Here is a 15,324-nt window from a genome sequence, read left to right on the forward strand (position 1 = left end):
TCTGATTGGTCAGTTGAGACATTTGCAGGTTCGTTCTTTTCAAATAATAACCGCTACAAAGTAATAACGCATAGCCGGTACTGCTTGTATGATTAAAATCGCTCCGCGCCAATAAAGATTACTGTTTGGCGCCATCTTGTGACAAACACTGGACAACCACCATTAAGAATGGAAAATTTTGACATTAATTTTAACATGTACGGAAAAAAACAAAACATTTAAACAGTGGATAGAAGAACGAACAACGACAAGACACAGAGAGCTTACTGAGACTGAACTTAACAAAATAGAGCATGACAGCTACGAAGCCAACACACAAAAAAATACAGAATGGGCATTAAAACTTCTCAAAGACTGGCTAAAAGAGAAAAAAATGGAGACAGACAAGTATGAAGCAGAGGATCTTAAAAGGTATTACGATCATTTTATGCATCTGTGCAAAGTTTTGCGGAAGGATAAAAATGTTAATTTAAAACAAATATGCCAATAAAATGTTTCAAATTCATGTCCAGTTTTTTTCTTATGTGGCAAGTAGCCGTGTAATAAGCGGGATAATGTAGAGGCAGCCTGTAGTTATCGCGAAATAAGCGCCTTCAGTGTGATACAAGACACTCCACTTCGCGTCGGGTCCTGATCACACTGTCGGGGCTTATTTCCCGATAACTACCGGCTGCCTCTACATTACCCTTTACTTACCCAGCAGTAAGTCTTATAATATCCCCCCAAAAAATACAAAAACTAAAAAATATATAGTTGAATACATGTTTTAAAAAATTCAATAATTAACATAAAAAAGTGAAAAATATTTATCTAAACCGCCTCTTTTTAGTAAACACTAGTTTATTTAAGCTAAAATCTGCATCCTGCTTTCTCTTAAACATCTTTAGTGGTCACTTTTATCTTCTCCACAGTTTCCTGTAAAAACAAACAAACAAAGGTTAATCGTCAGACATTTTGTTTGCTGTATGCCAAGTTGCACAAGAAATGATGTAACATTTTCAGTATCGACCTGAAGTTTGTTGAGTTCGACCACTCTTCGAGTCCACTCCTCTTCTGTCATTTCCTGTTCATCTTCCTCTGTTTCCTCAAGATCAGGTAGCTTATTTAAACCTGATAAAAAGTGAGAAAGACAATAAGTTAGACCACATTTCTCATAAATACGACATTTTTCCAAATCTCAGCCTCAAGCGTATGAAAACCTTTGAATCTGGCTCACCATCGCAGACTACAGCAGTGCAGACCCAGTTTCCACAGGCACAGACACAGCGGTTACAGTCCACCTGAGTCTCAGCTCCATCCTCATATGTCTCATCTTCTAATGCACACTCTATAAAACAAGACACGATTCATATTCTCACTTTAGCCTTCAACATCTTTTCACTAGGCATAAAAATTATACACTAAAATGTCATCCAAGATTCATTTTTTAATCACACTTCAGATTATCACCTTACCACCGATAACTGGCTTTGTTTGCTAACTTGTAAAATTACAGTTTATTTTATTTGATTCATTTCAGTTTCACTCAAGACCAGTTCACCCAATTATCTCATAATCTACTTACCCTAATGTCATGCCATAGAATATGACAGTATATGATTTATTTTCTTCGATTGTATACAAATAAATAAATCTAAATTAAAATCCCATCTTTTTTTATATATTTTTTGCCTTTATTTATCAAGCTCGGGTCACCGAAAGTGCGAAAGCACCACATGTCGGAGCGCTGCCCACTAAACCATCGGCTCCGATTATTGTTATCTTCTTATATGGGAGCCAACATGGCAAAGCTCCAATAAGCATATCCATATATCATTAAAACAATCCAAATGACTCCTGTGGATTAATATATGACTTCTTAAAGTGATACTTCAGCCAAATATCAAAATTACCCCATGATTTACTCACCCTTGAGCAATCCGACACATGTCCATCATCTTTCAAATGAACACATTTGGAGTTATTTTACTAAATGTCCTTGTTCTTCCCAGCTTTATAATGTGAGAAAACAGGGATCAGGGAACGTCTGACTTTAAACCCCAAAAATGTGCATTCATCCTTCACAGAGGTAATCCACACAGCTCCAAGGGGTTAATAAAGGTTTTATGCGGGCAATCGATGCGCTTTTGTACGAAGAATATCCATATTTCAAACTCTATAAACTAAACTCTATAAACTAAATTAACTAGCTTCCGGTAACAACGCCATCTTGGACTCCCGATTCACGAGATTCATTGCGCAATGTACCCAAGCAACGAACGTTCACTACGCTATAACTGAATCCAAGATGCAGTTGTTACCGGAAGCTAGTTATTATAGTTACATTTTTATTAATATGGATATTTTTCTCACAAAATCACATCGATAATCCGCAGATGTAATATTTGTACTATTTAGGGTTTCAAGTCAAAAGTTGTTCCCTGATCCCTATTTTCTACCATTAAAAGCTTGGAAGAGCAAGGACATTTACTGAAATAACTCCAAACGTGTTTGGTGAAACGATTAATTTGTGAACCACAAACACAAATGATTCATCTGTGTTCAGATGAAGAAAGGAAATCGTCTAGATCTGGGATGGCATATGGGTGAATAATTTAGGACAGAATTTTCATAATGGGTGAACCTTTAAATATTTATATTAGGGATGCACCGATAGGATTTTTTTAGGCCGATACCGATTTAAACAGACAACTTCTGTCCGATGCCGATACCGATATTAAACACTTGTATACAATACTATACAGTTGGTCTATTAGCTAGTTTATTTCTGCATCAAATTATTTTTACTGAATATGGATTGGATCTAATTAACATTCAACTTACCAACATAAGAAGAGAGGCACAAATTAAGCTAAAACAAATATAATAAGACAGCATGACAACCTTCAAAGGTGGTTTTTGCTATTCAGCATTCATTTTATTAACAACATTAACTCATTTTTTTACATATAATGGATTTCTTTATGCAGTTAATTAATAAACAAATCGGTATCAGCCTTTCTCGTGCTATTGCCGATATGCCGATCGTTTCAAATTCATCAAAAATCGGCCGATAAATATCGGCGGCCGATACATCGGTGCATCACTAATTTATATACAGGTTCAATTGTGTAACTATCCTGATATTCGATATAATCAGATTGGGCACTGCTATTACTATGAAAGGGTGGGAATCTGTGTTAGATTTATTTAGTTAGGACAACAAAAGGAAAGATCATACTTCTCTCAGGTGGGTTGAATCCAGGCCGGAGACAGTTGAGGAACTCATCGAAGCTCAGTTTCCAGTCAGCATTTTCATCAGAGAGCTCAATAAGAGCGTCCACACACAGACTCCTACAGGACACACAGGAAAGACGACACAAGAAAATATTTCTCTTTCCAGAATGACAAATGTCCTAAGCCACACAGCTGTATGGGATCAGATAACAGCACCACTAGCCACTGAAAGTGATTTAATCACTTTATAAGAATAATGTCCATTTAATTCCCTAAGAATGAATAACTCAATTCAGATATCACTACACTATGTGTTAAATAATTTAACAGTTATTTTTTGCCTATTAATGGTAAATTAACTAAATACAATATTATTAAAACAAATGACACGATTTAAAAAAAATACACTGCGGTCAGAGGATAGCGAGGTCATAATCATTAATTTTTATAGACTAGCCCTAAGAGATTTTCAGAAAGAGATTATCAGAACCTGCTATAAACTAAACAGATAAGAGTATTGACACAGATAGTGTTGAAGAAGCAGACAGCATTCTGCTTAATCAAACTCACAGCTTCACTAAGATGAGACACCAAGACAAGGATTTCGGTGTATGCAGATTAAGTATTGTGCAAAAGCAATGTGATTGTGTGTCATATAATGGCATGACTGGGGTGAAGATGACTAACAAGGGCAATAGGATGCCATAAATAGGGCAGAGTATCCAAGTATGACATCATGAAGGTTATAGCTGAAACCTTTTCGTTTTTTATGTGTCCCTTTGCAGAATAGACATAAAAAGTAATTTACTGTCAAATGTTTATTTGTAAGGTAATGATGGGTGGCCACCATGCTACGATTACATGATTATGTTAAGATCACATGACCAGCCAACTCTCATTCACTTTTTTTTAGTAATCCCGTAATTACCTGACACTTCTGGATAAGGAATAAATGAATCATAAGTCACAAATCTAAAATCATTTGCATCTATAATACTGCACAGGTGTCAGTATAAAAAGCACTGTTGTGTCCCTAAAAACAAAAAACACTTTTAAGGGATATAAAATTGATCATAAATCTATAATAAGTGATGTGTTTGTATGTATAACCTAAGCAGGCGGTTGTTCTCCTCTTCAGCATAAGGAGAGGTGAAATTCATGGCAGTCTCATTTTGCTGAATGAACTTCAGGAATTCGGTGGAGTCCAGCTGAGCGTCTCCATTATCATAGTTCTGTTGAGAGACAAACAGCATACAAGACAGGCATCTCAATTAGTGTATTTACATGCACTGAATAAATGGACAACTATCACAAATCTGCTTAAAGGCACAGTATGTAAGAAATGTTTATCAATGAATCATAAAATGCCCCTGATATGTCACTAGACATTAAGAAATCATTTTCATTTCAAATACTTATATCACTGGCAACATCAGTCCTGCCAGGATATGTCATTTAAAAAGTTGAGTTGCAGCCCTCAACTGTGTTTATGTTGTCATTTTGTGTATTAGCCACCAGTTGTGTGATTGCAGTACCAGTTTTAGCCACAAGTTTTGTTGGTGCAATACCAGTTTTGGCCACAATCCTACATACTGTTCCTTTAATGTATAAACCTATTTTCATGTGTTTACATGCAAATCAATAAACAGGCTATGCAAAAAAAAAAATTAGTTTACATGGGATTTGGAGATTTGGCGTTTACATGATCCCACACTTTTTTAAGCATAATCGCGTAAGACTGTGCATGTAAATGTCTTTTCTCTAAATGTGTGATCTTATTAAGATGACTGCAGCAGTTATTCCTTTGAAACATTATTAGCATTAAACATTGTCCAATATCTTTATCAATTTAGTAAAACAAATCCAAATGATTTACGGTAAATTAAAAATATATAAAAATTGACATGTGCATTTAAAATGTTGTGTTGTTTTAATCCATGTGTGGGTACATATTGGTAAATAACTAAACAACGGGGTATTATATAAACTTATGCTGGGTTGTTGTTACTGTCTTTACCTCTAACTATACTTCAGCAAATTATCTGCTAATAAAAATCATAAGTCATTATTTTAATATATAATTCATTAAATTCAACTTTGGTTGCCTTTAAATATTGAGTTCATTCAACTTCATTCAACAAAAGGTGTGTAAAAATTGTTGCGTCAACTAATATGTTTAGGTTACATTAACTCAAAATTTTAAGGCAACCAGGTAACCAACTTTTTTTTACAGCGTGTTGTCTGTCAATTACGCCTCAAATCTTTTGTCGGAGCGGTAACACTTTACAATTAGGTTCATTAGTTAACATTAGTTAACTACATTAGTTAACATGAACTAATAATGAACTGCACTTATACAGCATTTATTAATCTTTGTTCATGTTAATTTTAGCCATTACTAATACTTTATTAAAATCTGGTTAACATTAGTTAATGCACTGTGAACTAACAAGAACAAACAATAAACAGTTTTATTTATATTTACTAACATAAACAAAGATTAATAAATACTGTAACAAATGTATTGCTCATGGTGTGTTCATGTTAGTTAAAGGATTAGTCAATTTCCTTAAAAGAAAAATCCAGATAATTTACTCACCACCATGTCATCCAAAATGTTGATGTCTTTCTTTGTTCAGTCGAGAAGAAATTATGTTTTTTGAGGAAAACATTGCAGGATTTTTCTAATTTTAATGGACTTTAATAGAGCCCAACACTTAATACTAAATTCAACACTAAACAGTTTTTTTCAACGGAGTTTCAAAGGTCTATAAACGATCCCAAACGAGGCATAAGGGTCTTATCTAGCGAAACGATTGTCATTTTTGACAAGAAAAAAAATATGCACTTTTAAACCACAACTTCTCGTCTAGGTCCGGTCCTGTGATGCGCCAGCGCGACCTCACGTAATACGTCATCATGTCAAGAGGTCAAAGAGGACGAATGCGAAACTCCGCCCCAGTGTTTACAAGTGTGGAGAAATAGAAATATTCCGATGTTGTTGTATGTGGAATGATACTAATTAATGTCTTTGTGTCAGTTTATTGTTTACAATGGTCCGCAAATGTGCGTTTCATATATGTAACACGTGACCTCTCTACGTCACTACGCATTTACGTGAGGTCATGCTGGCGCATCACAGGACCGGACCTAGATGAGAAGTTTTGGTTTAAAAGTGCATATTTTTTATTTTTCTTGTCAAAAATGACAATCGTTTTGCTAGATAAGACCCTTATGCCTCGTTTGGGATCGTTTAGAGTCCTTTAAAAATTTTTTAAGTGACTTAAGTATTAAGTGTTGGGGTCCATTAAAGTCCGTTAAAATGAGAAAAATCCTGCAATATTTTTCACAAAAAACATAATTTCTTCTCGACTGAACAAAGAAAGACATCAACATTTTGGAAGACATGGTGGTGAGTAAATTATCTAGGTTTTTTTTTTAAGAAAATTGACTATTCCTTTAATACATTAACTAATGTTAAATAATAAACCTTATTGTAAAGTATTACCATCGGAGCTTATCACCCATAAAAACGTAGAGAAAATATAAATGGATTTTAAACAAGTGAATAAATACATTAATCGATCTGTTCAAACGCAAACCTTAAAGTATTTGAGTAGGACATCCGACAAGTTGGACCCTTTGGAGAACCATCCGTCAGGCTCCACCTCCGACTGCAGCCATCCAATCACGCGACTCCGCAACTCATTGCGGTCCGTGAGATAACAAACAACTAAATAAACAAAATGAATTACTTTAGCACATCTATCTACAGTCAGTTTACTGTATTTTCCACAAACTCTAAAAATGTTGTGTCGTTTTTAACCCAAGGCTAGGTAAATATTTGACAGTACACACATTAGGTAAGGTTATCAGTAAACCATGGCTGGGTAACAACAAGCTGGCAAAGGTTTATTTATACCTCAATGTGTGTCCTACCTTTGGTTAAAAAAACCCAACATTTTGTTTTGCTCCAACAGTTGAAGTATTGCTCTTATAAATGAAGAGAGATTCACATAACGCTCTGTTCTGCTTAGTGAAACAGATCTGTGTTTACTCACTTGGGCTGTTGACAATCTTTTCCTGTTTTTTCTCTAAACAGGAAGAACAAAATATGTTAGCGATGTCTACCATCAACAGCTAAAAAAAAACATAAGAAGAAAAAACTAAAACATATATGATGAATTATGAATTGGTATTTGGTAAATTGCCTCCACCAAATAGGAAAGGCAGCATCATTGATCCTACTAAACCTAACTGAAGAGTTAACGGTGCCAAAATTGTCTTCTTTATTGGAAACTATGGCATAGTAAGATTTGTGATTGTATGGACTTCAGCCTTTCCTACCCAGGCTGTATGTCACGATATAATGGAAATGACTTAATCATTACAAGGAAATGCTGTAAACATGTTAAGGAGAATAAGTCCACGCATCCACACACACCAACCTTCACAATGTCCATCATGAGAGATCTGCACTTTGAGTCCAGTCAGACAGGCGTCCCGGTGCAGTTCACAGTGGTTACGGTACGTCTTTCCATTGGTGCCACAAACAGGACGCTTGTGCGGTTTACATTGCTAAACAAAAACAAACATACAAAAGTTATTTTTCTTGGAATAGTCTAGATAAAGTTTAACAGAAGTAAGGGGGGGGGGGGATGCGGGTAACGTGTGTGATGTAACAGTGGGAACAGGACATTTGGGTGTGTTTGGCATAGGTACAGTACGCTCAGTGTCAAGGTGCGAATATTGCATTTACTTCGACACACAGGCAGGTGGGTTTTCCTTTCTCTGTCACGGCACATTCTCTTCCAGCTCCGCAGAAGACATTTGCACAAACTTTACTCTTACTCCTTACCACCTGTTTAAAACACACAGACAAAAAATCAAACAGGCATGTTCAAAACAGTGTTCAGCTTTGGCGCCAACTAGTGGTTAGAAAGGGTAATGCCTCAAAAATTTAGTGTTATTACACATTTATGTGTAGAGCACCTATAGTTCATTCGTTGAAAGTACTTAACTGCAAATTTGACATATTAATCCCCCTTTTTATATAGCATTGGCTATAAACTTAACCACAAAATTGCATATTAGACTAGGCTATGTGCAGATATCTGATGCTATTACATGTTTATACTGTCTTGAAATGTATTGTCCACTATAATGTGTTTAAGCATTACTCAGTTAAAGGGGTGTAAAATCTAGATAAGAGTATATGGATATGGAAATATGCAGGTGTTATGTCATAATTTATTCAAATTAACTCATTCCCCGCCAGCCTTTTTTTTTAATTGCCGGCCAGCATTTTTTTTTCACAAAAGTTTCACAAAATGCCTTCCAGGAAAATATTCTTTTATAAACATACAAATATATCAAAGGAAATAACAGAGCCTCTGCTTTAGAAACAAAGAAAAAAAATCATCCTATCTTCATTTGTCTTCTTTTTATATATTTTTAAATATTGGTATTTTTCTTAAAAAACACCAAAAGTTGAGCAAAAAGCTGAAATTATTGAAATTTGTTTGAGGAATTTAGAAATCCAATTTATACCGATTATCAAAACTAACTAGGGTGACTAGACAGTCCCGAAATCTAAGCTGCTGTCCCGAATCCCGAATTCTGCTCTAATTGTCCCGAAAATTATACTGAAGCAAAATCTTTATCCCGAATCCTGCTCTAATTTCCCCAAAAATTATACTGATGCAAAATCTTGAGTAGTTATTGTCTGATAAAACATGCGTGAGGAGTTTGAGTCATCCTGAAGCCAGCCCCTGCCGGCTGCTCATTGGCTGCAGCATCTTTGTTTTTTATATAGGCTGTAGGCGCGCATAAAGATATGTGCACTGATAAGGCACGGGAGTGCTGGCCGCAGTTAAAACCTCCGCTGGCATCGAGCCTCCACAACCTCGGTAGGCTGTAGTCATTTTTATTCCTACTAAAAAAGTCAATGGGCCCCATTTTTGGGCGGACTCCTTTAAAGTGCCTATATAAGGACTTCCACTGTACTTCCTGCACCAAAATCTTTACGTATAAATCTTTCATGTTTTTTTTACAGAATTTACAGAAAAAATACTCAGTGACACGTCCAACTGTTTTTTTTACACTTTGCCTGTGTTTAGCACGAGGAATCCAACTTTTAAACAGTGATAATAAGTCAGAATGCATGAAATAGCTTTAAGTATTGTTTATACTTGACGTGTACGCATGAGCGCGTTGGTGTGCGCGGCAAAAATGACATCAATGCGGAGTGGCCGGTCGTGCGGATTGGGTGCACAAGACCCCATTTCGCGTGGAGATGTGCATGGCATTTTTTGTAACCGAACGAGTATAATTCTCCCTTTAGACCCCTCTTTAACAGTCTTTTTAATGATTTGTCTGTTTACATGGACAATCTAGTTATATCTAAATACATTGGCTATTAAAGTTGATCAAGGTTTCTTATATTGCCTTGGATCAAAAAAGGAAAGATTTAAGTCATGATGACCTGCAAAAAATAATGCATGTTAAACAATGTAGCCCTAAAATAAATAACACAAAGTATAAAAAATTTTTTCTTGTAATTGTAGTAGTGCTTGAGTAAAATACTCCAATGTTATACTTTAGTAATAAAAAAGTATGATTACTCAAGTACCTTACAACCCCTAAACAAACACGCTAACAGATTCACATACCCTCAGCAGACATGTTCTGCTTTGTTGTAATGCTGTCTGATTGGCCCAGACTGATGTAAAAAGCCCATTGACACAGTTCCAGATGGGTTCCAGATCTGTTGACCCTTGCCGTCTCATAAAGAGTAACAAAGAGTCTGACCACAACAATACACCAGCACATGCTGTCACACACCCCAAAAAACTAAACTAACACACATACACCACCCGGCATATGGGACACATACACACATTCAAACCATCTGCACTGCCCTGTGTTTCTACATTAAAATCAAATTCAATCAATTTAACCCTTCAAAACAAACCAATATCAGTGCAAGTACACACTTGTTGGCCCCGTACAGACAGCTAGTATGGCCAGAATGACCAGAAAGATGCTGTGATGTCTGGACATGCGTTGACTGGAGACATCTGTCCATCTGTCTATGCACTTTGACCCATTAACTCTGACCTTTCCCCTCAGACTGAGAAGATATAGGCACATAATAGAATTGATCTTCCAGAGAAGTGAGGAACAGGGTTGTTTTAAGGAGGACAATTTTGGTTTTTTGTGTCTCTGTTACATATAGGGAGATGTGTGCACCTGCAGTGATATTTTACATAACACATGACTCTTAGATGGGAACAGTGTGATCTCACCTGAAAAATGCTTCACAGTTTTTCTATAGTCAGGATGTGCATGTCTGTTTCTGAAGCCATGATTCAGACCATAGATAAATATATGTATAGATATATATGCGTCATTAGCAGCTGTTTTTGTGGATCATTATACGTAAGTTGTCCGCCATATTGGAACGGTCCAAGACGGTGTTGCCAAGTGTTGCAGCACATTGCTTTAAAACTAATGATGCAGATTTTATTTCTTGTGGGTTAAAGGATTTTGTTCATTGGCTGTTGATATTAAGGTGATACTTTTTCATTTATGAAAATAAACTTTTTGTATTAAGAAAGGGCCACTGGGATAGATTTGATAGATTTGTTAAGCATATCTGGCAACCCTGCCAAGACGTGAAAGTGCATGAAAGCTCAAGAGCAAGCTGACTGTTAGTAATACCCATGTATAACTATCAAATGTTACGGGATGTTGTGTAGACCCAAACATTATAACTGCTTTCACAATACACCAAGACGAAAGCGTTACCTAACACAACATAATTTAAAATGTTTTGTTACTGTATTTTAATAGTAACAAAACTGTTACTGTATTTTAAAAATCTGTGATAATGATTTAATACATAAACATAAACAACACATTCTCACCTGTTAAAACTTATCAAGAATATACATTTCTGCAGTATTTACAACCGGAGGTATGTATGTATCCCAAAAAGCTGACGAATCAGGAGCGTTCCAAAATGGCAGATGCCTCTAAATAAAATTACGGGCGGTAATATTGACAGAAATTTGAGCAAGAGGGGGAGTAGTCAATATAGTTCTCATTCTTTATCCATTTAAAAATCGCCACTTTTTATTTTGTGCCACCATACTTACTCGTGTAACTACTCATGTAACAGTCTTTAAATATGGAAAACATGGAAGTGTTTAGTGGCTTCTAAATTCATCCCTGTTTGGATCCTAAGGAATGAATGGGGCTAAGCTAAATGCTAACACATTCATGACGCGCTGTACAAAGATTAAGTGCATGCATTAAAAAAAGATAGGTATGTATTAATATGTCTAAGTTGAGGTAAGAACATAGTAAAATATTTAAAAAGGGTGGTGTTTTCCATTAAGTCTAGTCCCAAACTAAAATGAAATCTTAAATGTAAACAGCTTGCACTGACATATCTTAAACTATATCAGTGCCATTGTTTGTCTCAAGATAAACATCTGTAATGTTTTTAATAAGGTATGTTTGTGAAAACTAACTAAATGTCCTAAGGCCTGGATTTATCTAAACCCGTCCGGGAAACTGGGTTGAATATATTAATATTAACATTAAGGCAAAGACAATCATTGAGGTAATGAGAGAAATGCAGAACGGATGAGATGATTCATAAGGCTATCTTTGCATACAACATAAAAGTCTGAGATAAACTTAACAACAGTCAATGACTCAGAATGTCATCAGCATGATAAATAAAACTGAGGCGAGACGAGACGAGAGCACAAACCCTTTTGACTCACAGATGACAGCAGTGTGTACATACAACAGTGACAACACACACACTAACTTTGTGTACTGACCTGAAACCAGAGGTCAGACAAAGACATTCCTCACATTCCTAACACGCCGTGTAATCTGAGACCTCAGCATTTGTTACAATCTGTGATTCTCTCTCTATAGACCGGTCGCCTTATCACAGCCCGATGAAGAAAGTGCCTTAAAGGGGACATATCATAAAATTGTGACTTTTTCCGTGTTTAACGGTAAGTGCTATAATTGGGTCTCCAGTGCTTCTATCAACCCAGAAAATGTGACAAAAGATTAACCCATGGAAAACCATTCTCTGCAAGCATGTGAAAAAATAGGTCATTGAAATTTAGTTCCCCTTGTGATGTCATAAGGGGATCTTATTTGAGCTAAAACTTGACATATGTACTAGGGCTGCTACAGAAACAAATGTGATTTTTAAGTGATATCTGTCAAGTAATACAGATGTTTTTTGTTTCTTTCCCTTAACAAGTATTTAAATAATTTAAATTATGCATTTGACAGATGCTTGTATCCAAAGCAAGCTACAGTGCATTTAAGAAATATATGTTTTTATTTTAAATCACAGGTCACTAATGCGAATGTCTTAAATTCATGACCCTGAGTTGGGTGAATGCAAATTATCTGCTTATCATACAGATGCTGTATTCCTCAGCAAAGCACTTAACCCTAGGGGGTAACAGACAGACCTTCTTTCAACTTTTTGACTGTGTGTACGTATCCAAAAAGAAGAAAAAGTATGTTATTTATCCAACCAAAATTGCAAATTTGGAAGCAGCTGTTCCCGAACCTTCTCATCATGATGATTACCTCTTAAATCTCTGAAAATGACTCTCCACACACGAATGTGTGAACCCTGTTCTTTGGTTCCTAATGAAAAGGCATAACATCTTTATTCTCGACAATGTGGAGATTTAACAGGCCCCCGGGCGCTCACATGAAAGAAGCAGAACATCTGCCATGTCTAACCATGTGTCAGCACCTGAACAAGACCAGCTGACTGGGTCGCAAGGCAGACCCTTAAATCAAATAGCTCTGCACTCACAAAAAAACAAAAACATGACTTTTACATGAGCCTGCAGTATGCATCTGTTGTTGTCAAACAGTGTTGTTATCTCAACCGAGTGGTAACGTTTGTTGTTGTTTTGCTTTTCAGCTATACCGTGGGTACCAATTACTTTGCTCTCACCTGCTAAGACAAACACCAGCTGTTTATGCATCTGCTGAAAAGCAGACAACATCTGACCTTCATTCTTCCCTTTGTTAACACTAACAAAAGATGCATAAAGCTAGACTTTAAGAAGTATTGTGTCAAAGTTATTTAAAATATATAATTTGTTATTACGTTTTATCTTCATATAAGACCAAATCTGTATTTTTCTTTTAGCGCTGCTGTCTAAGCACACTAAAAATATAACTCAAGTGCTTTACTTTAAAAGTAGTAAAACTAAAATATGATAAAGTATTGATTAAAATACAGGAAACCTTCTTATAAGAGATATCTGTGTGAAGGTTTTACCCAGAGCTCTTTGAAAGAGGGATATTAGCAAACACTTTTCTAAATGGTGCTGTATAATGGCACAACCGGAAAAGCCTTTACGGGTGCTATACAAAACCTTTCTTACAGGGTCATTTGCTGGTAGGGCAGTCACACCAAACTGTCCACCAATGTGGTCACACTAGTTAACTAACTAACAATATAAATTTCCATTATACTGTACTTTACTTCAAAGATAAACAATGATAAAACTATTCATTTGGATTGAACCAGCAGGGCAGGACGTAGTATAATACACACATTAAATCATATCTAGCAGTATAACTAAAGGATGAGTTTGGCTCAAATCTAAACTTGGTAAAATACAATCAGAAAACTCAATTAAATTAATAAATTTATACAACATTTGTCAAGGTTATGAACGTGTTTTTTTATTGTTTGCACGAGTAGCCTAACTGATCCTGATCAAGTTGTTTTAGTAAATGACAGCAATTACACTCCATATAAATATAATTCATCTGGCGCTTTGTTTTTACATATCAACCCACATGACAAAATAGTGTAGTATATTTTAGTATTTATTTACTATAGTAAATTGCAGTAAAATGGCTACTATAGTATTTTTTGTGTCTTATCTGTATCACAGTTTGCATGATGTAAATGTAAATTAGATCAGCTCGTACATTCATTTTTCCATCATATTCGGTAAACTTTCTGTCTTACCTCCGCATAACAGCAAACGATGGAGAGGAAAATGAAGAGTTGAAGAGTCTTAAAGAGAATAATCTGTGACGAGATACGATCATGTCAAAACAGTTATTATGTAATAGCGTATAATTTAAAAGTCCGGAGTATAGAGCGCGTTCCCTTACCATCATGCACGAGCTAGGAGAGATGAGAGCCGAAATGAGGGATGTTGCACGGTCAACTGAGGGACAACATTACATACATACGAGAGAGAGAGAGAGAGAGAGAGAGAGAGAGAGAGAGAGAGAAAGAGAGAGAGATTTACCGTCCCCCTGTCAGCCCCCCCCCCTCAAAAAAAAAAACCATGCGCGCGCACACACACTTTTAATTACAAGTCAATGGAAACAAAATTAAAAAAAGATAAATTTTTACACAATTTGTCAAAACCTAAAGCCATGTCTGTTCACACAGTTTTTATTACAATGTTTTATTGTTGTAATAATGATTATGTATTCAAAAGTCATTTATATTACAAGCAGAGCCTATAAGAAACAATAAAACAACTGAAAGTAAATAAAGTATAACAGGCCTCAATAACAAAACATGTTTATTGTATAACTATGTATATTCGGTGATGTTTAGATGACAGTAAAAGCATCCTAAATTGCCTCCATATGCATGGTACAAGTAATTACAATGAATAATGAACAGGTAATTAAATTTAATCAAATTAAAATAAACATTTCATAAAACAATCATTTATACAAATTCACATAAATTCAAAACATGCATACCTGTTAAGTATTGTAAATTATTTTTCATTTACTTTTTAAAGCCCTTACTATATATGTTTGTAAGGGGCGGGTCTAGAGAATTTTTCATGGGGGGGCCGGACTGGGGCACAGACTTAGAGAGGGGTGGCACATTTAAATACATATAAACAGTGAATTAGTGTAACTTGCCCTACATTGAAGGTAACAATACTGTATACTGTATCCTGATACATTCAGTACATTTAAACCTCCTGATGTGTTTTTGTTTTAACCTGTAATACACATACCTTGGTTTGCAGAAAAGTCAGTGGACTACTGCTGCGTCTT

The 15,324-nt window shown here is 35.7% G+C and overlaps 1 protein-coding gene across 1 annotated transcript; it reads right to left on the bottom strand.

Annotated features, from left to right (window-relative positions):
- Positions 1-622: 622 nt before the first annotated feature.
- On the bottom strand, positions 623-14,500 carry fstl1a (follistatin-like 1a). The gene is made up of 11 exons (XM_065295402.2): positions 14,410-14,500; positions 14,261-14,323; positions 7,976-8,077; positions 7,665-7,794; positions 7,278-7,310; positions 6,819-6,949; positions 4,327-4,448; positions 3,221-3,333; positions 1,217-1,327; positions 1,010-1,110; positions 623-915 (listed from the first exon to the last, which is right to left on the bottom strand). The coding sequence occupies exons 1-11, from the start codon at positions 14,413-14,415 to the stop codon at positions 874-876; spliced, it is 954 nt and encodes a 317-aa protein (XP_065151474.2). The 5' UTR covers positions 14,416-14,500; the 3' UTR covers positions 623-873.
- Positions 14,501-15,324: the final 824 nt, after the last annotated feature.

Source organism: Paramisgurnus dabryanus, chromosome 4 (assembly GCF_030506205.2).
Source record: "Paramisgurnus dabryanus chromosome 4, PD_genome_1.1, whole genome shotgun sequence".
Taxonomy (NCBI): domain Eukaryota; kingdom Metazoa; phylum Chordata; class Actinopteri; order Cypriniformes; family Cobitidae; genus Paramisgurnus; species Paramisgurnus dabryanus.

What these genes read in the sequence shown, in the direction of transcription:
- fstl1a (XM_065295402.2), bottom strand. An exon ending in GAGAACAACCGCCTGCTTAG is followed by an intron (nt 3,334 to 4,326) that starts GTTATACATACA and finishes TGTGTCCTGTAG; the next exon opens with GAGTCTGTGTGTGGACGCTC. An exon ending in CACTGCTGTAGTCTGCGATG is followed by an intron (nt 1,111 to 1,216) that starts GTGAGCCAGATT and finishes ACTTTTTATCAG; the next exon opens with GTTTAAATAAGCTACCTGAT.